The sequence below is a fragment of the Numida meleagris genome, chromosome 13 (genome assembly GCF_002078875.1).
Source record: "Numida meleagris isolate 19003 breed g44 Domestic line chromosome 13, NumMel1.0, whole genome shotgun sequence".
NCBI lineage: Eukaryota > Metazoa > Chordata > Aves > Galliformes > Numididae > Numida > Numida meleagris.
Genome location: NC_034421.1, coordinates 3,172,304 through 3,196,278, shown reverse-complemented (window position 1 = coordinate 3,196,278; position 23,975 = coordinate 3,172,304). Strand labels below are relative to the sequence as shown.

At 43.7% G+C, this 23,975-nt stretch overlaps 1 protein-coding gene across 11 annotated transcripts in view; it reads left to right on the top strand.

Annotated features, from left to right (window-relative positions):
* Window positions 1-23,975, top strand: part of MAD1L1 (MAD1 mitotic arrest deficient like 1) — a 380,749-nt gene that overhangs the window by 86,115 nt on the left and 270,659 nt on the right. For 10 of the 11 annotated variants that reach the window (XM_021412108.1, XM_021412106.1, XM_021412115.1 and 7 more), the window contains one exon: window positions 7,571-7,715. In XM_021412108.1, coding sequence (XP_021267783.1) covers window positions 7,571-7,715 — 145 coding nt within the window. Of the gene's footprint in view, window positions 1-7,570; window positions 7,716-10,608; window positions 10,749-11,917; window positions 12,025-23,975 lie in introns of those variants that run through there. The other variant, XM_021412117.1, reaches the window with a different exon arrangement.

Below are 23,975 nucleotides of genomic sequence, written 5' to 3'. Positions count from 1 at the left end.
TATTTAGAACTTGTCCTTTAAAAGCAGTTATAAAAACCTGGATTTTATATGTTATGAATGGCTGCTGTTGATTTCTGCAGTGCTGTCAGTGCCTTTCATGGGCCCAGCATTAGGAACGATTTAAGGACCAAGCCCTGAGGACTACCTCTGAAAAGTCTATGGCATCAGATAGGAGCTCTGGCATAGGTGAGGAAGGGAACCACTCCGGGGGGATAAACTTTCAGTTGACTTAATATGACATCATTCTCTTCAAGCAATTTCTGTTCTTCATCAATCTTCCAAATTCTGCAGCAAATGAGACAGAGACCCTGCAGAAAGCAGATGCAGTTTGCAGCGAATCCTGGTTTGCTGGGAGAGCATGGCCAAACAGATCCACCCAGGGACACGGTGGCTCTTGTTCAGAGTTATAATTACAGGTCACGTTCTTTGGGCGTGGGATTTTTAAAACCTTTGCAGTCTTAATATGCTTCCAATATGCTTTTAATAATTACCAGGTCTTTTCTAATGCTCTACTTAGAGTAGCTTGTATCATGCTAGACTGCTTTGATGTAAGCTGAGTCAAAGTGGGCGGGAGGCAGATAGGAGATGAAGCTAAATTGGTGTGTGTGGGAAAGAAAGGCCAAGAGCTGCAGTGTGCTGGAGCTGTTAGGGGCAGCTGAGTGGTTTCTCAGCCCTTCCTTTCCTTTTATCTGCACTGATGTCCCATGGGTACGTGCCAGGGGTAATACTTAATTCTCCGGGTTTATTTGTTGTCAACAAGTATCCATTACGAATTCTCTTGTGAGTCCCCAGTGAAAGCCTGGACAGGTTTTCATCACGTAACCTGGACAGGTTTTCACTGCCAAGAGCGCGCTGCTGAAAGGCTGAGCCACAGCTTGGAATTTCAATGAGAGCTGTGCTGGGGTCCAGCACTGGGTTGCTCTGCAAGAAATACTGCTGACAGTTTTGCTTCTGTAAGTTCATTCAGGTATTCTAAAATTCACGTGTACAAAAAAAGCGTGTCTGAACAGTAATATACTCAGCTCATTTCGCTGTGGTGTATGGTAATGCACACTGGAAACAAGCTCTCATTGGAAAAGGTCATTGGAAACATCTGTAGAAGCTTCCCAAAGCTGTAATGAGTCATGAGTCTGTGAGGTCTCGCTTGTTATATTGCAATGGAGAGTTTAATGTTTTGTTTTTCTCATCTAAACGCTTTGATCCTCTTTATTTATTAAGATAAGCTGTTATCTAACTGTCAAGAGCCTAGAATTTCAGCATTTTTGTTTGCTGACAAGTTTGTTCAACACAACCGTTCTCCGACTCACTTCATTCCCTACTTCAAGCAAATTTCCCTTTTTTCGCTCCTCTCCATCAATCCTTTTCCTTTATCCTTTACAGCTCTCGTGCTGCCTGTTCCCAGATGACTCTTCTGCTCTCACGGGAAGGGTTGGTTTGAACCTGAAGTATTCTTAGTCACTCTTGTGTTTATTCTGCCAATTGTCTGTGCCGTATTTCTGTGCTTTGCACCCAGTCTGCAGAATCAGGCCCATGTTTTGAGAGCTGCTGGGATGGAGGATCCTCCCCAAAATAGAGCATTCATGGGAAAATCTTTACAGCGTACACAATACTGAATTGGATGGAGGAGATAACTGCGTGATGCACTCATCTCACTTTTGACGGTGCAACAAATTGGAATCCTTCAGTCTCTTACAGCTGGGGGTGAGCAGGGCTGCTGGGGAAGCACAGATATCAGTGCATTGTCTGAGTAGGGAGGGAGAAGCAGGAAAAGGTTGGTACAAAAACTGTGAGAAGTTTTGTTTTTCTTCATCGTATTTAGGCATGGATGTGAGCTCATCCAGCCCACAAATGATTATAGATTGGTAACTGATGGGGCTAACTGCATTATTCATTATGGTTCGGATTGAAATGAAATCATGGAGGGCAATTTTCTGTCTCACACTTCAAGGTCAGATGAGAGTATTTATTATTCTCTCTCTGTTTATCTGTGAATGCAAATTGAATTTGGTGATTCAAATTGATGAAATGTTAGAAATATAAAACTCATCAGAGCTGACAGGAAGAGAAATTACTGGGTAGAGCTGGCCACTGACTTCACCATCTCATGTACAGGCCTCTCCTTTGATTAGTAATTATTTCAGTCTTTGGGTTTTCTCATCTCTGGTTTTGTTTCAGTTGTTGTGATTTTTGTTTTCAAAGAAAAAAGTGCAATAGCACTTCAAAGCATGTAGAATCTGAATTAGATGATGTAAATAAAGCCAGCTGCAGAGAGGATGCTTGGATCCTGGCTGGAGAAAAGGTTGCTCCAAAATTCTTCCTTGGTGCTTTTGTTCTTCCTCTCTCCCCCAACGGTTTCCTTTCTCCAGAAGTTTTCTGCCTTGCATTCCTTGTCTTCCAGGGGCTGCTCTGGTTGTTCCCAGTGGGAGTGTGGGCTGGTGGGAAAGGGAATGGATGACCTTTAGCACCAGCTGGACCTGCCCTGAGAGCGAAAAGTAGAACCTGAAATCATCAGAATGGTGCTGTTCTGTTCACAGCTCTCTGTAGTTCAAACAATTCAGTGAATCTTGGCTTGGTTGGATGTATCAGCCTGGTGTCATAAGGCGCTGCTGTAGCGTGTTCCCAGTTCTCTGCAGTGAACTTCTTAAACTTGTAAGGTGGGGATTATTCTTATTTTAGAGTAGAAGTGGAAAATCCTTATCAGTGAATGCTCTTTAAAAACAGGCAGTCCTCTGTAATTGCCAAATGCCACATGCAAAATCACGATCCAGAGACGGATGATATGCACGACGTGCTAATAGTTGTAGAGAACTGTTGCTTTTCTAACTTCTGCTTTAATTGCTTCCACATCATTAAGGATACTCGGTATGTATTCCTCTACCAGACACTGCAAACAGAAGAGTAAGTTTGGGTCAGGATGCAAATGTTGTTGATTCGTGATGAGAACAGTGAGTATTTAGACATAGCTAAAGCCCTTAATAGATCTGTGTACGTAAGCTGCCATAAATCACTTTGTCCATTCAGCTATCACTTTTTTCCTGTAGCCAGTTCTACAGAAGGTGGTAACGTTATTAGTTACTAAGCACCCAACAAGCAGCGTGGGTTCAGTGGTTTTTAAATATCAGTGAAAGCTGTATTTACCAAATGAACATCTTTAATAGAAGCTTTGGCCTTATGAACACTTGAGGTTTAGAGGCTTGGAGAAAGGACACTAATGCCCATAGTTATCTCACCCTTGAAAGAATTTAGTTTCCAGAAATCAGTGATGTATGTATTTGGCAAACTATTCATTTTTCAGCTTAAGATCAAAGCAAGCCAGAGAAACCTCTCATTCATTGTTCAGTTAAGGCATTGCTTTCATTCTCATCTTGATGGTGGATGTAGAAAGTGTATTTATGAGCGTGACAGTAAACCCCACTGGATTAAATCCTCCCCAGGTGAGGCCGTGCTGTGGCAGCAGAGCCATGGGGCCACACGGCCGGGGAAGGAGAGGGCCCTCATGTGTGCTCTGAGTCAATCTGACCTCCTGTCGGTTGGCCAAAGCGATCACACTGCAGCCAGGACGTAAAATGGGTCGTATTTCTGTTCTGTAGCTTCACTTGGAAGGAACTGAAGTTCTGAGCCTGATATTTATGCTGCTGGTTAGGGAGTAAAATTAAATACTGCCTCAATGATAAAACGTGCTGTCAGTGCACCAATAAAGCTCCCAACATCTGCCTGCTCCTCACTCATTTCATCTCTTCACACAAGCAAAATAATTCTTTGTGTCGTTCCCTCGTTGTAATTACGGTCTGGCCCAGGACTTATAGGTAGAGCAGCAATGTGACATAGGAGCTGCTTATTTTTGAGTGATGTTTGATTCATGGAAGCCTGACGAGGGTAAGATACATAAGGGTCTGTGAGAAAGCTCAAAGTAGGAGCCAAGAGAAAGTATGCAGGTGTTTGCTGAAGACTTGGGAAAAATACTTACCAAAAACAAAGCTGTTTTCCTACTGACTCCCTGTAGATTCTGTTTCCTGTAGTGTTTTCTGTAGCAGTATTTCATATGGCTCTTTCTTCACTGTTTTTCTTCTTTACCTGCTTTACACTTGTTAATTGGTAGCTCCATTCTGCAGCAGTTCTCGTCTTTTCAGCAACATCTTATAATGGATCACTTTTGCCCTTTTTAATGTGAGATGAAAAGCTTTGTATTTTGCCAGGCCTTGACCTTTTCTTCCCTCTGTCCTGTCCATTTGTAAGTGGGACTGTTTGCCCGTTTCTGCCACCTGCCTTTGGTCCCTCTGGGCTCTGTGCCACTGCGGGGAGAGGTCGGTGCTGGGAATGGAGGCTGAGGGCATCACCTCCATGGAGGCCATGGGCACAGTGTTCTGCTTCTCGCTGGGCAGTGGGAAGGCACACAGAGTTACCTTCTTGCTGTCTGTGCCTTCATGTTGGCTTTTGAAAATTGAGAAGAACTGGAATGAAAAATACCATTTTTATTCCATCCCTCTGTTCATCAGTTGCCAGTGCGCTGTATGTCTTTGTGTGCTGTCTGTAAATGCGTGGGTACGTCGAGAAGGATGCACATTGTCAGACCTCAGATAATGGTACAAAACCATCTCCCTTCCTCTTTTTTTTGCCTCATTAGCTTGTGCACTGAGCTTTTTATTTTGGGCTGTGTGGTGAAGCTGATAGCTGCAGTGTGACTGTTACACGTGTGCAGCAGCACTGTTGTTGTTTTCCACCTGTGCTCCTCTGCTGTTCTTCCCATCCACGCTCCTGTCTCCAGCACATTCTTTTTGGTGGCATCCTCCTCTCTGGCACTTGTCCCTGTTTGGTGCACCTGGCCGTGCTCTTCCTGAGCCGCAGTGTGACCAGGCACTGTTCCTCTTCCAACTGTCCCTGTGCTGCTGCACGTAGATGTCTGCTTTTCCACTCAGGCTGACAAACAGAAGGCTTGTTGCATCCCCTCTGCTTTTCCTGTTATTTTCCGAATACCTGTGAGATGGTGAGTTGGTTGCTGAAAGGGTGGAGTGGTTCGAATAATGTTCCATGTATCACTGGGCCAGGGGGAAGCGATGAGCTGCATTTGTAATTTTTTTGAGGCGAATTATTAAAATGTATCTTACAGCTTCAGTATTCAGTGTCTGCCCTCATTGTTCTCAGTTTTTCAAAGAACATTCTGGAAAATGAAGTTTTATCATTAAGATTACATACAATTAAGATACACATACAATCCAAAGTGGATTACAGAAGGGAAAAGCAAAATATGAAGAGTCTCAAGAGCTCAAAGCAGAATGATGTTGGCATCTCATTCACTAGGATGTGGAGCAAGGAACGTTAACAGGCTGATAAACAGAAATGACTTTTTCTCCTTACGGTTTGAAAGGTTTACTTTGAACTGGCAGAGGTTTTAAAAAATGCCTGTTCCCCGAGCTTATGTTGAATGGAGAACGTTGGGCTTATTTTTTATTTTGCTGAATGTTTGGTTTGAGCAAGCATTTGCTTTTGAAAAGCCATAGGTGTCACTAGTGTGGAATAGAAGTGCCCACTTCTAACTGGAATGGTACCTGCATTCAAATCCTGTTTTGTGTCACTAAGGAATATAATTTTTTTTGGATTTTTTTTTTCATAGAGATGGTTTTCGTTGTATTTGGTGCAGTTTCTGGAAGGATTATCAATCTGTCCCAAGGGAGGAAGAAAGGATCTCAATAATTTGCTTTGGCACGGTGTGAAGGGTTGTAAGGAAGCTGAATTTCACACTTCTCGTATTAAGGAAACCTATGGGAACAGAGACAGTTCAGAGAGTTTAAGTATTGTCGCTGCTTTCGGACAACTCTGGCGTTTAAATTCTACCTACATTAACATCACATTTAGCTCAGTCTGAAATATAAACAGAAGATGGTGTTCTTTCCAAGTGCCATGCAATAGCTGAGGAAATTGCCCATTTGTTTCCCTTTGCTTAACTTTCCTCATGTATTTAAGCAATTCTCTTCCAAGCCACTTCGAGGGGGATGTCACTGAACGTCTGAACTATCCACGAGGTCTGAATTTCAAACATTATTCACTATTTCAAGAAGGAAACCCATTGTATGTCTCACTACGCTTTCCGAATGTCAGCATGATCTTAACCCATCAATTTGCTCAGCATTTATAGAAGCTGTACTGTGAAGTTGAAGTGGTAACTTCAACTTCTGTGTGTTACTGCCTAAGCTATGTGTGTGTGCTTGTGATGTTTGGTGTCTTGGTTCTACCACGTAATTCTATCCAATATATGCAATATGAGAGGACTCAGTCTGTCGTCTTTAGATTTTGGCTTCTTGGAAACTTTTAAATACAGATTTATTCTATGGAATATGTCAACAATTAATTTTCTCTATTAGCCTGTGGAATTCTTGCACTGTTGAACCAGAAAAAGGCTGGTATTTCTATTGAATATCTGCAAGACTGAACTTCAGGTGTTTGCTGAGTTGTGATGGATAAGGAGCATCCTTAGTGCAAGGCTGCTATTACTTCGTGTTTCATCACCGTAGATAATGTCTGTGGGCACAGATTTCCTTTTTAATTGATCAATTAAAACAGAACCAAGGATGTAATAGTACCCTGCTAATTAAATTATCCATTTTCAAATGCAGATTTAGCGTTGTTAAACTTTCCCACCAGAATACAACAAGGAAGAGTCGATTTCACAGTCCTTGGTTGTTAAATTGGTTTCTGAATGGTTCCAAATTGAACTGGAGTCTTACACGTTTTCCTTATTCACCTAGTGCTTTAATATGCACGGTTGTCTTCAAGGAGAGGAATTTTGAGGTTGCAGAATAGCTGCTTGGGGATTTTAGTGAATTCTTACATAAATTTCCCCGGTACAATTCAATGACCTGGCAGTGCAGGATGTACTCAATTTAAGCTGAGAGTCTTTTAAGTCAGTGTTCTCTTTGAAAACTTCTCTAAGCAGTGCCTTAAAACGATGGGCAACCAAGCCCTTCTGGTTTAATTGAGAGTCATGTCCATGTTGCAAACTGAGTGCTGCCTGCCTTGGAAGACATTTATCATAGGATCATAGAATGGCTTGGGTTGGAAGGGACCCCAGGGATCATCAAGTTCCTTTTATCTTTCAGTGTAGGTGACTGGAAAGAGCAAGTGCAGGTGATGGCTGTAATTACAAGATGAATATTATCTTTCTCTGAAAGCAGATCATGCTAAACCTCTGTTTTACTTCTAATTTGTTAGGAGAGGGGAAAAAAAGGAAAAGATGCAGTAGAAACCAAGATCTTGCATTGTTTGTTGAGGATGATCCATCTTCTCAAACATTTTGAAATAGATATACAAGGCATCTAAATAATTGCATGTGTGAGGTTCCAGTAACCTCTTGTGCTGAACAAGAAGGCTGACGCTGGCATGGTTCTCTCCTATCTTTGTCTGAGAAAAGCTGGTAAGGAGGCTGCAGCAGCTCATGATTCCAGCAGAGCAGCTGGAACACGACATGGCAGCAGCCCCAGCGTCCTACTGTTGTGTGGTGCTTCTCTCAGGTCTTTCTGGTCTCTGATTAAGAGGCAGTGGTTGGGACTTCACAAGCCTGTGTTATCTTCCCTAGTGCCCGAATACTGGAGAAGGCCCGGCAGCAGCTGCAGGAGGAAATACTACAGATTCAGAGCCAGCTCCTGGATGAGAAGAAGAAGCGCGAGCAGCACGAAGCCCTGGTCAGGCGGCTGCAGAAACGTGTGCTGCTGCTCACCAAGGTGAGGGTCCGGATGATGTCTGCAAAAGCATGTGTCCTTATTCTTTGTTTGTTTGTTCTGTGCTCACTCCAGTACCGCAGAGTTACTCTAGGGTTTCGTGTAGCAGATGCTGTAAAAGTGACGTGAAACTTGTCTTCAGGGCTGCAATGGAATAAAGGTATGAGTACATTGTAAGGCTTTGTTAGTGTGCTCCTCCATCTGGGCTCCTGCTCTGTTGGCAATCTGCGGCTCAGTCTGAGGCATGACATTTGTGTGAGGGCAGGGAATTGAATCATGTTGTCTCCAGAGTGTTTTGAGCCACTGAGGGGAATTTATAAAGGCTTTCGCTGCCTCACCTCCTTTCCTAAAGAGAACGAAATGACTGCACCTTGTCAACTGTTCCTGTGGAAAAACAATTTACAGAGTAAGAGAATCGCCTTCCTCTAACGCTGAAAGTCTGTTCAGATATAATGGCAGGCACTAGACCAGTAAATTGAAAATACATTTTAAGATTCTTTCTATAGGATATTTCAAAAAGTCTGCATTATCCTATATCAAGTGTGCTTCCATGATGAAATTCTGTACAATAATTTTCAAGTCTGTAGAGCATTGAAAAATGTTATATTAAATTCTGAGGGAGCTCTTTCCCCAAAGGGAATAATAATTCTTTCTGGTAAGAATGATACGGACTTCACTTTCAATAATATTCCTCGCAAAACTTCACTCATCTAAAGCAATCTGCCTGATATCATCAAACTGCTCACGTAAGCAAGCTTAGGTGTGTGCATAAGGTCAGACTGGAGAAGTTGGGGTGAGAGAAGAAGCCAGACACGTCATCATGCACGGGGAGGAAGGTGCTGCTGTGGGAGTGTCTGAGCAAGCAGAAAAGGAGCTCGTCTGTAGCTAGTGCTTTAGGCTTTAATTTTCAGTGTCAAGTAAAGCGTTTTGTTTGGTTCTATTTGCTCTGCACTCAGTTCTGTTTAATTCTGTGTTGGTGTTGAGCTGAGGAGTCTGTGATGGATGGTAAGCAGGGCTTCCAGGAGCGGGAAGCAACTGTTTGACAGGAGGGTATTTTTTTTACTTCTTCTGACTGCAGAATTTGATGCCATGAAGAGTCACATCAGTGAGAAGAGGGCAGCAGTTTTTGCCTTTGCACCAAGGCAGGCACTGCAGTCAGGGTGGCTGGGCAAAACCTTCTCTGTGGAAATAGAAAAGACGTTTCATCTCAGCAGCAGCAGCTGGCCCTCCATGTTGTTCTAGTTTGATAATGGAGTGGCTGGTTGTGACACAGGTGAATGCTGAAGCTGATAAAAAGGTTTTCAGCCTTCTCAGCTGTGCAGTGTGGCACCGGGCTGCTCAGCTCTAATGGGAGTTTCTCAGATGGCTTCTGAAGTATTCCCCTTGTTAACTTATTTCCAGTAATCAAAAGCAACATGTTTTCTCACCGAATACAAAATATCTTTGCTATCATTACTTCTTTAAGTACGGGATAAAAACGTGACAGTACTTTGTCATGTGGTGGATTGGACTCTACTTTACATAGTATGACAGAGTCCTGAATTTGTTTGCTATCCCCCCAACCCCACCCTCATGAGGAGAAATAGAGGAAAAGTTGGAAATGTCCTTGATCAGACCATGGCAAATAAACTCATATTTTGACTGTGGAAGTTTTCTGTATGCTGAGTGATTCCTCTGCTACCCTGTTTTAAAGGAATAAAGACTTTGCTGTTCTCTGAAAATTTATATTCCATCCAGGGAATGGTAGGAGTCCTTTGTGAAGAAGTATGTGCATTCTGGTTCTTGGGCAATCTCCTCTTGGCACTGCTTCTCCCACTGGTTGCTCTCTCATGCAAGATCAGAAAGAAGGAATTTCATTTAATTAAAAAAGTACGATATTGTGATTTAAAATGAGATTGAGCAAATACACTGCCTGTTAAAAATAATTATTTTACATTGAAAGCATATCACCTAGAATGGTATTTAATCATCTAATTAGTGGCATCAGTAGTACAGTGTGCTTCTGTCTATGTAAATTGAGAATGGAAAAGATGAGCTCTCTCTATTGAGTCTTTGTCTTGTTAAATAGGACTGTGAAAATCTAATTTGAGAGAGACTATTGTATATGTGATTGAATCACCATTGCTTCTGATACTGTGGTTTTTGCATTTGTGTATGTTTGACCCTCTGGTAGGGCAGTGAGTGTGCTCCTGTATTCTGAGCAAATAAGGATTGAAAGACTTCAGACACATTTAACGGTGCAAGTTTAATACAGTAACAGCTATCTGTTCTCTGGGATCAAATTGTAACCTGGAAGTCTCGGGTCTTGAATACATTTCAAAAGATCAATAGAAAATGATAAGCTGCTCTTCATTTGATAACAGCAATACCTAATATTTTAGTTATAAACATTCTCTCTTCAGCTGACATTTGCTTTGCCGATCTGATTCCTTCTCAGGTTTTATGGCTATTGAATTTTGTCTCAAGATTCAAGCAATATTTTCTGACTTTCGTGGATTGCCTGTCTTGTTCAGTCTGGTTCATTTTCTGCTTGCCACAGACTCTGCTTTACTTGGTTGCTCTTATATTTCCATTTCGGTGCATTTAACTTCTCCCTCCATTGCTTGCTTCCTTGCCTCATTTGCTTCTTTTGGGCTTTCTTGACCTTACTCGGGCATTTCCACTTGGTTTACTGTTTGGAATAGGTGCAGTTGTCAATCTGGGGTACTTCTATGAAGCTTTACAACTCTTTCTTCCCTGACTGACTTGAAGAACAGTGTTCTCCAGCCTCTGACATGCTTGTGATCTAGCCTGATTCATTCCACCTCTGACAGTGGACTGGGGCAGGACGTGCATCCTGGTTATTACTATTGACAAACTGCTGTTTAGAGTGTGTTTGTTGAACACTTTCTCCAGTGTATCTCGTAGGTCTTGTACTTGAAGTTTTCTGATAGATGTTGTTTCGGTGAAGTGAGAGTCTGGACTTGGACACCTGAGAGATTTTCGGATGCTGATGGCTTGAAGGCATTTCCTGGAGTGTCAGCCTGCTCACTTAGGGTAATGAAAAAGAAATTAATGTTTGAAGGGATGTATTCACTCACTCTGTTAGACAACCACCTGGCTGCATTTGCTGTCTGTTATGCTGTCTTTTTGCTTTGGTTTTGCTCAGATTTAGAGAAATCTTTCATCTTTGCTTTATTACACAATGCCGGTCCAACACAGCAGTAGTGGGAGATATCTGAAGCACTGGGGAAAGACCTGGTCTATCCCTGCCCTTTTTCCTGTTTGATCTGCTGCTATATTGGCTTTGTATATTGTGTTTACCCACAGTTCTGTATTTGATTTGAGCTTCTGAGTATTTCTCTTTTCAGGGAGCTTTCTGCACGACTCATGGTCTTTATGATGTAAGCTATTAAGAGTAATCAATGTTGCTATTGGATGACTAAAATCTGACTCTCTTGAGTGGTTTTCTATGGCATGGAGCAATTCCAAAATGAAAACCCCCTTCAGAAAATCCTTATCCGAGGTCAAGCAGCTCGTTGAGCCTGTATTTAATGAGCGCAAAGCTCTGGTGTGTTTCTTCCTAGAGGGCAGCTTTCAGGGGCACAAACAGACCTTGTGCAGCAGAAGGGAAAGGGGAGAAAAGCGGTGAGGGCATGCAAAGGGATTCCCAAATCTTCTGATGCGGAGGGTAGAAAGCTGGTTTATGTGAATCTCTGGAGGGCCATTACCTCCTCCTCTCATGTGGTTTTCACCAGGTCACACGTCAGCCCTGAGCTGTATTTGTTACTTAGCTGCTGTGAAGGATCAGCTGTGTCACTCCACTCTTGTGTGTGTGCAGTCAGTGATTTATTCTTATTCTTAGCTATATCTTCTGTGCACAAAGTGGGTTGGACATAACCACATGAGGCTACAGAGTGAGAAGCACCCTGGGCACGTGCAGTGGGTTTGACCCGGGACCAAATCCCCTGCTTGCTTGCAGCGTGTGCCTGGTCCTTTGTGGGAAGCTCTTGCCTGTCTGCACACACCAGAACTCAAAACGTGGAGCACAGTTTCAGTTACTCCTTGTAACTTATCCCAAATGAGTCCAGTTTGCTTCTCAAATTGTAGACTTTGTGAATGTATACTGTCCTAATTGCTTCCAGTGCTCTCATGTGAGGCATAATGCAGCAAATGAATGAATCTGACTGTGTGTGTGTTGTTTTGCTGTGTCTGTCTGCCCGCAGGTACTCCGTTCTGTTTTCTGAGCGTTCGACCCAATCGTGTGATCTGATAGGAAATCTGTTTCAGTGGAGGCATAATTTAGGCCATCACCATAAAAGCTGGAGATTAAGTAAGTATTGATTAACCAACTCCAGCTGACTGTTCACACCACATGTTCCCGGAGATATCTTTGCGGGAGTCAGTGTGATCTGACTCCCAGAGCCGAGAATGGCAGAGATGCATCAGAAATGGGACTAGGTAATTAAACTGTTCATTAGGCATGGCAGATGCGGAGTTCATGACTTGATTTGCCATCTGCTTTGTTTTGTAATCAGTAAAGATTTAAATTAATGCTGTCAGTTTCTCTGTCATATTGAGCCCTGCGTTGTGGTTTTTAGTAGGAGGTCAGTGATTTGAAAGTGCGAGGAAAGATCTGAAAGTTCAGGGAGTTTGGAGGAGGGGATGAATTCACCCTTTTTCTGGGATATGCATTTGTCTTTAAATGTTGCACCCGGTAGCAATGAAGCAGCCAGTGTGACACACAGAAGCCTTGCAGCAGCCTTCGTTTGGGCTCTGCACCCATGGGACACAGGTGTGCTCAGAGCAGAACGGAGCAGCTCCCCATGCTGTGGGCAGCACCAAATGCCCTTCGCTGGCTGATAGGACGTGATGCTTCTTCCCCTCTTTGGCCCACATCGTGACTCCACGTGGATCATTTAAGCAGTGCCATTACTGATGCATCCCCAGCTGTGCTGCCAGCCTCCACATGATTGCTGTCTGCTGTCAGCCTGGCCTGTGCCAATCCTCTGCTCACCTTGTCTCTCCTTCCTAAGTTTTTATAAAACCGTGGAAGCTGTCTTTTTAATGCCTGCAAATAAATACATTCTAAAGCAATTCTACTTCTCTCTCTTCTGTGGTTCTGCAAGGCAAGTTTAGTTGGGCGAGGTAATACCTTTTAGATCATCTTGCATATCTGTAAGAAGGGGGGGAGGCAAGACAGGCTTTGTGTTTGCAAGGGACTCAACAGCCCTTTAGGTTGAGAACAGTACCCTTTAATTTCAGTTTGATTATATTAATCAGTTAAACAGTTTCTGAAAAAAATGGTGATTGGTTCTTATGGGGAGGGAATGATAGCAGGGGGAGAGAAGATCATTAGCTGCTGTGGGATGGGAAAGAAAGAGGTAATTGCTGTCTGCAAAGTAAGAGGGGTCTGAACGGGGTCTCTGCTGAATTGTAATTTTTAGTACCCACTAACATCATGAATTTTAATTCTGAGACTGCTCTTCTATAGGATTCTTTCTTCTTTTTTTCCTGAGAATGAGGACTAGCAGGCCAGATGAGGCAGAGGTTTTGATGAAAAATCTCCTCCCCTGTTAGCTGGAGTTACTGGTCCTACACTCAGTCTAGTGCAGTGGGGCTGTTTGGCATTGTGCTCGTGGCCAGCACAGGAGTGTCTGGAGTCGTGTTATGAAGCGTACAGTTCTGTGATGAAACAATGAGAGTCAGGGTCTTTGGCTTCTGGTGGGGTTGAGGAAATACCAAGTGTTGTGTTTGCTTTTGGTGGTCTCCGACAGCCTTGTGTCTGTGTGACGTGGGAAGGAGAGGTCTGGGTTTGATACGAGGGATTTCAGTCTGCTGTATAATCCAAATCTGTTAAGTGTATTTTGGGTAAGTTCACCTGGAGTGAAAGCGGGATGTCCTGGTTCCTGCAGCGCTCGGAATCAGAGGGTTGCCAGTTTTCCTTGCTGAGATGATCCGTGGTTGGGGTTGGTCTAACCCTGACTGTGGGTTAATTGATTTCTTCTAATGGGCCCTCGCAGGCTATAAATTCATTCGGCTGAGAAATCCTGCTCTGCTCAGAAAGCTCTCCTTGGGCTTTATCCGGGTGTTTCACAGCTTACAGGCATGGCCCCATGGGGATTGAGGCCACGTGATGAGCACAGATCACAAGCAGTTTGTGCTTTGAGATCCTGACATTCTGTTCTGCTTAGCTGTGTCACGTTGGGATTTGACAGAGAAGACGGCAAGACGTTTCTAAGCCAAGAGTTACTAAGTATGGAAAGGGTGCTGCCGAGATAAGAAGCAGAAGGCAGAAATGTGGGCGTCCTGTGCCCGATTTCAGTCCTAATCCACCTAACCACCTTCTGGAGCTTGGGCAGCTGGCTCCACGCAGAGCTGTGTTGGAGATGATTTGCTCTGCTGCTCCTTGCCTGCAGTGGATGCTCTGCAAGGAGTTTCTGCAAACACTTACTCTGACTGCTCTTTGCCTTTCTGTTCCTTTAATGTCTGCACTGGTCTGCTTCACCGTTCTTATTTATCTTGCTGTCTGCGTTGTAAGGACCTTTAAACTGTGATCTCCCCTTCCAAATGCAACAGCTTTCTAGGATCTTTTGACCTCATTTCAAATCTATCTAGGTCTGAAATTGAGAGTGATGTTTTTTTTTTCCTCCTTTGTCTGTACCCTGTAATTTAGCTGCTTCTGGGTGTTATTTAGCTTATAACTGAGTGGCCTGGCTGCAGAGGAACCCGGTTTTCCAGGAAGTTGCTACAGAAAATACAAATGAACAGATATCAATTGTCAGCCTGCCCATAGCCTTGACCAGCCTTGCTCTGCAGCTATGGAAACATAACCCCACCGATGGCTTCTCCCTAGCTATCCCCTTAAACTGTAATAGTATTTATTAAAATGATTTCATCTCTGGTGCCTGTGCTGCCTTTCTCTCTGGCACAGTGATCAGAATTCTGCAGTAACTCCAGCGGCAATTTTAGTAGAGTTCTGTACAATCACAGACAAACTTCGTGCTGATTTGTACTTGATGCTTCGTTATATTCATTACAAGATCTTATTTGCATGCTTGACATTTAAAAATATTGTGTTTGGAATGTGTTATTTATTTTGAGACCTTTATTAAGCAACCTCAGTCTGAGAAGGGTTTAATTGTTACTGATAGCTAAGAGTATAATTACTGCACTAAAATATCATGACTATATTAAGCAAATGGAAATTGTCTTACAGAATGAAGTGAGCACAAACCGTTTTCCTTTGAAACAGTCTGTTCCACGGGACCTGCTAGCACCGCTTGCTAATATGACTGCAGAATCTTGCTATGAAGAATGAATAAGGAGAGCTGAGATCAGTGCCTTTGGAGAAGAAGTTGTCTGTAATAGTTTCAAAGAAGTTTGCTAAAACCATTTGGAAGGAGGTTAGAAAAGGAGAAGTTCGTGTTTTCTGACGTGGCTCTCAGCCCAGTGTGTGCTTTTCTGTTGTGTACTTTCTCGTTGGCTCCGTTAGTTTCCCTGATGTTACCACACATTTAACACTCACTTTTTTCAGTTAATAAGAAAGTAGCAGAGCTGTTGAATTTTCAGTTGCTAACCCTGCCCCAGAATGGTTTTTAAAGCCTACAAGGTTCCCTTTGCTTCTGGCTTACCTGTCTGCTTTAGGGCCTGTGTCTGTTGTGTGGGGCTGAGGTGACCAAGCTGCCTCACTGTGACGCTGTGGTGTTGTCCATTGCATCCTCTCAAGTGGATTCATCTCATCATCTGGCACTGGCCTGATTCTTCACTTCGAGTGGATAGACTTCCCATTTCACTGACTCTGGGCATGCTGCATCGTTATGTACCTACACGGGTAGGTATTTACCTACCCATTACCTGCAGGGATGTGTGCTGCGGAGGCATAGAGGAGGTGTGGTTTGTTAGAGCAGGGCTTGGTCCCCATGAATTCTTAGCGATATTTTTTGGGATCAGTGCCCTGGATTCTTTTTCTTGCCTTTTTCTGGATCTGATAAACCTTGTAGTTAAAAAATACTGAGGTCATTGCTACCTTTATATCAGGTGCTTTGGCAGTGGAGACACAAGGACAGGCTGTTCTTATGTCTGACAATTTCTGTGTAAGCAAGGCATCTAGAGCTTTCTAGCACTACAACAATTTAGAATATGCAGCCAAATTAAAAGTTACATGCTAGCTTAGGGTTTTTTTTGAAGATTATATACATATACAGTAATAATATATTTTCTGCCGGAATAGCGACTGGTTTCTGTTTGTCCTGTCAGCACGAGATATTAGCACTCAAAGCTAAGAGGTTAGACTACGAAAATTCGAAATATGCCCATAAAAGAATTTATTTGACCTTCAGATCTCGTATTTCTCTGAAAGAACGGGCTGTGTGACTTCTAAAGGTAAAATATTCAATAAAAAGAAATTAGGTTAATCCAATGTTATGGCGGAGAATTTAAACTCACCAAGGTCAGGTAATTCAAAGTTATAGTTCCCTTGATGCGTGTGCTGTAACGTTTATTCCTTTGCTTCTCAGCCCTGAATTATGAAGGATGCTGGAGCAGGTGTGGCAGAAAAGTGAACGGGAAAAGGGATGGGTGCAGTGAGGGACTTACTGCTGAGCGGAGCTGGGCAGAGCAAACTTCTTTGCTCCTAGCAGTGAGAGGTGGCATGGGCAGCATCCAAGGACAGGGGCAGTGACTTAGGACTTCTGAACATCTGCCGTTAAATTATTAGCTAGGATAAGCTGCATGGAAAGGGCTTTAGCATTTCTTTGTTCCTCAAATACTTAGGGTTTGAAGGCATTAATATCTGTGCCTCTTAGAGGGGTGGTATTGCCACAGGAACTTTGAATCCCTGACTTCTCTCTATTTTAATTCTCAGCCATAAAACTGGATTAACTGGCCTTGCTTCAAGTTGAATGGCTGTGCATTTTTTTAAAGGATAGGAGGGAGAGAGATAATTAAGTAATTGCGCAGTAGCTTATTGCTACATGTGATGTGAGCCTCTGGTAGAAACAGCAGCACTGCTCAGACACCAGTCACTCCGAGTGTCCTTGCAAATGAAGACCCAAAATCTATAAACCTGAAGGACTGTCTGGAGAATTAAGGAGTTTCAGATTGCTTCTGGCAGAGCATCGTGCAGCGCTAACTATTTTGTTCAGTGCGTGTTCACATCATCTCAGGTCAAGCGTTGCTTAAATTGATGAATATATTAGAAGTCGAATGAGTTTTTTTTTTTTCTGAAGTATTGTGGAAATGGTCTTTGACCCATGATTTGTTGCAGTGAGGAGAAACGAACTGTTCCCTGTTTTATGAGCAGATTGGCTGGAGTAGAATTTCAGATGGAGACAACATTCGTTAATAGAAACTATAGCAAAAGTGAAGAATTGGTCTAGGTTCAGTTAATGAATTCTGATGTTGTGAGATTATTATATTACAAGCTTCTTGATAAATGGGAGATCTGCCATTTCTTTTTCAGTGCTGTGTGGGATATCTAGAGACGTGAGGTGGGAAAAGATGAGCTCTCTACATGATGTTAATGTTGAGCTTTCTTCTGTCAGGAGGAGGAGAACTATTTTGACTGAGTCTTACGATTAGTAGAGTTATATGTAGGAAGATCCTACAGTCCCATGGGGAATCCAGGCAGCATTTGAGTGTAGGAAAGCTGAGCCAGAGTGATGTTTGAATGGTTTTGCCTGTTCTATGCTCTCCGTCAGAGCCATGGCCATGAGCTGCTGGGAAGCCCAGTTCTGTGCACCGAGCACATGATTAAATTGAAGGTGGGCATGGATGTGAGGTAAGGCTTCATTCGGTGCGTGCTGTGTGCTTCTACAGGGCATTGCAGAATGAGCCAGCAATCCCATCCTGTGCATTCTCAAAACAATCCCATGTCTGAATTAGCATGTGTCCCAGTGTGACTCCTCCCGTGCTGGGTTTATACTTTTACTGTTTTCTCTTTTTCCCCAGACAGCGACATAAGCTGCAGAAATCTTGTTTTGCACATAAACAATTGTTCTTCTATATAAACAGTATTTTCAGTTTACAGATAAGGAAACGCTTTCTGGCTTTAAAAAAAATCTAATTTTCCATTGACAGTGTTCTGCCTTTGGAGACCGACTTTTAGGGCTGACATTTCTATTAGATTAATTGCAAAAAAAGAAAATCCACGCATGTTTTGTTGTAGGGAAATGCCATTTGCAAAGTTATTGGGAAGCTGACCTTGTCAGAAGTATTATTGCATTATCCCTCCGTGCGGGCCACCTCAACTGAACGGCCAGAAAGAAAATGCAGAAAGAAAAAAGCAATTTCAGGAAATAGAACGAAACCCAATCAAAACGCCTCTTACCCTCCTCTAAAGTGGAGATGTTTAGTAAGATAGCATTTGTCGGAGTGCGGTGCTGGGGAGAAAAAAAAAAAAAAAAAAGGCTTGTGAACCGCTCCAGGTTGCCTTTTAGAAATAAAAACACAGAGTGAAGAGTTTTTGACCTTTTGCATGGAGCGAGCAGGAGCAGTGCTGCCCCACGCGTTCCCCTGCCCTCCATCAGCGGGGCGATGAGAAGCCTCTGGTTCATTCAGTGAGTAAATCTCAACGTGAATAATTTCCGCAGCAAACAACTCATCTCAGGGTGATTTTTTTTTTTTCTTCCTTTATTCTCATCCCCACCCCTTCCACTCCCGATTTAGAGCCCTGAAGCTATTCACTTTCTCAGGGCCCTTGTTTTGCCCTAGGAGGGGCTTTCCTCATAGTGGCAATCCCTGAGCTTTGCTCTGTCTGGCCAGGCACAGCCCTACCATTCCACCCTCTGCAGGAGAGCTGCCTGCTTTCATTGCTCTCAACAATCCCCTCTACTCCTGAGCAGAAACGTTTACTGAATTCAGTGGCCATCCCTTCTCTGAGCATGCAAGCTGTGACAGGAGGTGGAGAGCAGCTGATTCCACTCGGTGCTGCACTTTCTGCCATGGCACAGCTGTCACAGAGCTGCAGGTCACAGGTAGCTCAGTGAACTGCTCATCACAGAACATGTTCATCACACGTTAAAGGCTTTAAATGAAATCTTCTCTGCCAAAGAAATGATTTAAAAAAAGCCATGAAAACTGTTGAACCCACCCCGTCCTTTCATGCTAACCAAGATGTTTCTTATGTAACATCTATACACACGAGTTGTCATGTGTGGTGCTAGCCTGAGGCCGTGTCTGCAGCCCTCACATTCCAGTATTGGCTTTTAACTTGCATAAAAGAGAAGAAAGAAAACTGCTAAAGCTGCTGAAAATATCCTGAGTAGGATGCTGAAGAGCAGCACAGAGTAGCCAGCTCCCTAGTTTGGCTCTCCAGAGGCATATGCAAGCTGACAAACTTGAGGCGCACTTTCTAAATCTGATGCTTCCCCTTAGACAACACGAGTAAACCAGAAATGCGTGCAGAAGCGATGCAGTGTGCATGCCTTCCTGCATTACTTTCCTCCTTGCCGTTGCTGTGGGTTGGTGAGTTCTGAGCTTCAGGGTCCTTCTCCTGCACTGCTGGCACGTCCTCTGCAGCTGATTCTGTTTCGGAGTTTGTTCCTTAACTTTGCCCCTCTAAGGGACTGGCTGAAGTTGCTTCCTTGGAATCTGTCTCCTGCCAAAAACATCCTGACTTTCTGAGGAAGTCTTCTTAAGCTTCACCCGGCTACGTTGGGTTTGAGGTTTTCTGTGTTAGTGTTCATGCAGTCGCTGCTTCTCTCTCTGTAGAGGCAGTTGGGCTTTTTGTTCTGCTTAGTTTTTCTTCAAGGAGGTGGAGCAGGGACATGGAGTTGTTCCTCCTTGTCGGCCAGCAGCTGCACGGGTTAGTGTAATGTCACACTGCTCTGCTGGAGGAGCCGGGCTGCAGCCAAAACATTGAATTACCTTTTTCCAATTGAATAAGCAGTAGTAGAGGATCAAGGACTTATTGCTGACCCCAGCCTGGGAGGCATGGGTCCTACCTTGCTTGCTCAGCAGAGGATTTGCTGTACATAGGACAATACTCAGCTTACAGAACCTGCAGGCTGCTCCTCAGCTGTGGTTCTGCACAGGGATGCGGGATGTGCCTCTGTGCAAGGGAACAGGTATCCAGAGATCTGCGTCCCAACTTTTGGTTTGTAATTAGCTTTTAATATACTTAAAGGAAAGCTAATCAAATTAAACATGGATTAGAGAGTTCACATCTTTTGTACCCATACAAATTAAGAAAAATGTTCTCATTTAGCTACGCTGCTGAGATTGGGAAAGTGAGATTGGTGTTCTCCTTAGGGAAAGCTGCTGGGATTACAGGGTGTTCTCACCCAGACCAACAGGTTTTTTCCTTGCACACCTCTTTGTCGGTGGAAGTAGCTGTGGAAGAGTTACAACTGACAAAAAGCTCTGCAGGAGAGGTGGGAAATCTTACATTGTCCTTTCCCTTTTGTATCTTGGAACTTAGTCTGGTGTTCAGTGTGTTATAAATATCTCAGCATCAACCCTTGGTAGGCTTCTGAGAGCTGTTAACAACTAATGAAGGTTAAACGCTCTCTATTTTGGGACTCTGAATGACACTGTCACTCACGGTGTTTGAGCAGCGCTCAGTGTTTGGTGCTGTACTTTTCCTCCTCTCATCGCTGCGTGGTAGCGAAGCACTCACTCCTCTCAGTTGTGCCGGGGAAGGGGAACTGCCACACTTGGATGAAACGGCTGCAAACCGGAGTCCACGGCAGACAGCTCTGTGGGAGAGCTGCTAGCTCTTAATTCATTGCATCTCTCCCTCAGAATATTTGGTCCCTCTGTTCTTTATGGAGTCCCACCGTACAGCTGCGTTTTTGTCTCAGGTGTGTGAAGATGACCTTGCTCGTACAGCGAGTGCCCTGCTGCTGTGTGGCTGTGTCCCTAGCACATGCATTAGCATCAACCTTGCACTCGTTCCCTACATCTGCTGACTCTTGTCATATCCTGGGAGCATCTCGTATGATTTTGGTGAACCTGTGCTAGCATAAGGGTCTGATCTTCTCCTGGAGCAATGCTGCTCAAGTGGTTTTGTTTGTGGAGGCTGTGGTTGTTGTACAGGGCACAGGATGGAGCCCGTCCTTCTCCTGCAGACCAGGGCTGGCCAGTGTGTCCCCAGGGGTCTCACATCTCCGAGGGATCCAAGTCACAAAACTGGGAGATGAATGTCTGAGAGCTGCTTGCGCGGACGCTGCGTGAAATCTAGTATTTCTCCTTCCACTTTGCATTAAGTTGCATTTGTGTGCGTTCACTCTGCTGATCTGCATTTGCTCTTCCCTCATTATTAATTTTTTTTAGCAGCTCTGGAATGCCTCACTCTTGTCTCTCGACTCTGCTAACATTAATATTTTATGTTGTCAGCACACATCTTGCAGTTTGCCCCTGTTTTTTGCACTAATCAGTACACCGACTGAAAGTTCTGGCTCTGCTCCCCGGCGCAGCCTGCACTAATTGCTTTCTGTGGTCGGACAGAGCAGGCTGTTCCTGCCCCAGCCAGCTCTGACTGTGACGGGTGTTTGAGTCTCACGTAATGAGTAGAACTGCAGGTGCTGGGTCATTTATATAGACTTTCAAACCCTGTATTCCCTAGTTCGCTCTCTTGTGAGTTCTCTCAAAGAATTGTTAACTAGTTAGGCTTAAATTACTTGAATGAAAGCTTATGCTTATCTGGCTCTATTTCATCCTCTTACACTCCACTAAAGAAGACGCTTTGTAATTCGGAACCTTCTCAACTAATTTTCTTAATGCTCAGGTGAGACTTCCCCGCCGATGACTCCAATTTCCCAGAGCAACCTTATCTCCTTTTTCAGAGCAGATAGGAGGAAGTCTGCTAACACCTCCTGTACAAGCGCCGTTTTTAATGATAAATCATTTTATTCCTTTTGTCTGTTACCACTTCAGTTATGTTGGTCTTGGGTGAGCACCTGGCTTTGGGATTATTCTTATTATGCCTCCTCCTCCTGCCTCTGTAGAGGTCTCTGCCTGAAGCGCAGCTCGGGGCTGCTGGGGCTCTTTGGAGATGATGGACTGGAAAGCTGCTCTGCACACACAGCTGCCCTTCTCAGCTTGGTTTTCTTGTTGCGTGTTTCCACTACGATGAAATTCATCTGCCTTTAAAGTATAAATTATTATTGCTGCTGCGGCTTTTATTTGCTGGAAGTTCTCCATTATGTTTTATATTGACGTGACCTTTCTTCGCTTTATGCAAGCACCAAGGCTTTCCATGTTTTGATGCTTGTCTTCATTTTCATCTTTATGAAACTGGTAATGGTTTAAAAAAATAAAGTAAATAAAAAATGTGTAGGAGATTGGTAGGTTTATTTTCTTTCTAATTTTGATTTGAGATGCTCATGCAAGTCCCTGTATTGCAACCACTCATTTCTGAACTCATCGTGGTTATGGTTTCTACTCCCTGTGTGACACTGGAAATATCTCACGAGCTGGAACATCACCATTGCAGTGGGTAAACAAAGTGTTCTATTTGCAGGCAAAGACCAATACCTGCACCTCAGTCACTGCTGCCCATCCCGTGGGCTGAGTCCGCCTGCCGGAAGCCGGAGCAGCGGCCGCACGTGGTTGTGCTGCTCTCTAGGATCTTATGTTGTGCATCATGAGGGGAATTACCTACTGGATTTTTTTTGCCCTTAATATTTTTAAAATACGCTGTCCGGTTGATGGTGGCATACTTGAAATGATCAGATGGCAGATAAAGTGAGGCCGTCATTCGGCCATCTGCTGAGAATACCTGGCGCTGAAAATGTCTGAAGTGCAACCTTATAACTCATCATGGATATGGTCATAGTGTTTTTATAAACTTATTCCAGTTTCAGCTTTTATTTGTCCTCGTAGCTGTTAAGTGCCCTTTTTATTACGTTTCGTTCTACTAGAAAGTCAGATTAGATTTGAACATAACTCCTCAAAGCTGCATGAACTAATGTATGGTTTAAAGTGGATTAGCCATCGGTATGTATAAGGAATGTCCTGTGTAAGGCGAATCCTAGAAGGAACACCTGCATCTTTAGTAATTCATGTGGCAGTAGAGATTTGCTTCTACAGCTAGAGCCTGTTATGTTAAAGGTCATTTTATTGAAATTTGTGCTTACATATTCATAAGAGCAGGCTTTGTTCTGAGCGTTAGCAGTCGCTGTGTTTTTGAAGTTGCCAAGCTGTATATTTTCTGTATCTTCTAGCTATGAAATCCAGGTTGATGAATAAAGTGAAATGTCTGCTCTTGATAAAACACGTTAAGAAAAAAAAATAAAATCAGAGGGGGTATTAGGGCGATGTGTTTTTTTGTACTCAGTGTGGTTCAGCTGATGGAAGAACGTGAAATGATAGGAGTGGGACAACTGGTTGATGGGCTTGGGTGACAGTTGTAGACTGATGCTGTAAGTCAGGTTTCTTTGCTTGATGATATATGTCTGTGATCTGACATGCCAAATTTTCTAGGTCACCTTTTTGCTTATTTCTGTGGCTTTATTCTTTGAATCCTTGGAGAACGGCAGACTTAGTGAGATATGGGTTTGTATTTGTCTTTCGCATTGTTTAAATTTGTATTTATTAAAACAGCTCCGTACATGTTGTGCAAATCTGGGCTGGAAAGGATGAGGATGATCCTGACCGTGGAGGGTGGAAATTCCTCCCTTGGATGCTCTCAGTGGGTGTTTGGTCTCTGTCCTGGGTGGAGTGGGTATTATTAAAGCTGGTGATTTGCCTTAAAGAAGCAGCCCTTCTGTTTCCTCCTCTTTTACAGCTTTCCGTGCCTTTTGTATCATTTCACCGGGTAGATTTTCACGGCTCTCATCTTTGCATTACTTCCTTTTTTTTCTTGTATTTGCTGTGCAGTCTTAGCAAAGAAGAAGGCTGCAAACATTGTTCTTCCCGGCAGCCCTGAGCTCTCAAGCTCGTTATATGATGCCCTGTGCTGCATCCAGGCCTTGTCCCAGTTCACCTGCTGGGCCTCGGTGCTCCAAGTTCTACTGGTCCTTCTTTCAGCTCTGAGGAAACCCAGAGACTAGGAGCTCTCTCCTTGGCTTTCAGCCTGGTGTGTGCCCTTAAGATGCTCCCAGCTACCCTGCAGGGAAACATTTCTTTCAGTGCTGTTGGGAATGTTACAGGCCAGCTCTGTGCCATAGGGGGCCTCAGAAGCAGTCTCTTCCTGCCAGTCTTGTACCAACTTCCATCAAGCAGCGGGACGCCGCTTTGCAGCTGGATCCAACCCGCCCGGGATCGCTGTGCGATGGTTTTCTGTAGCCGGAGACTGAGGCACTGCATCTCCTTCCATTTACCCTTAGATTTTTTCAGCCA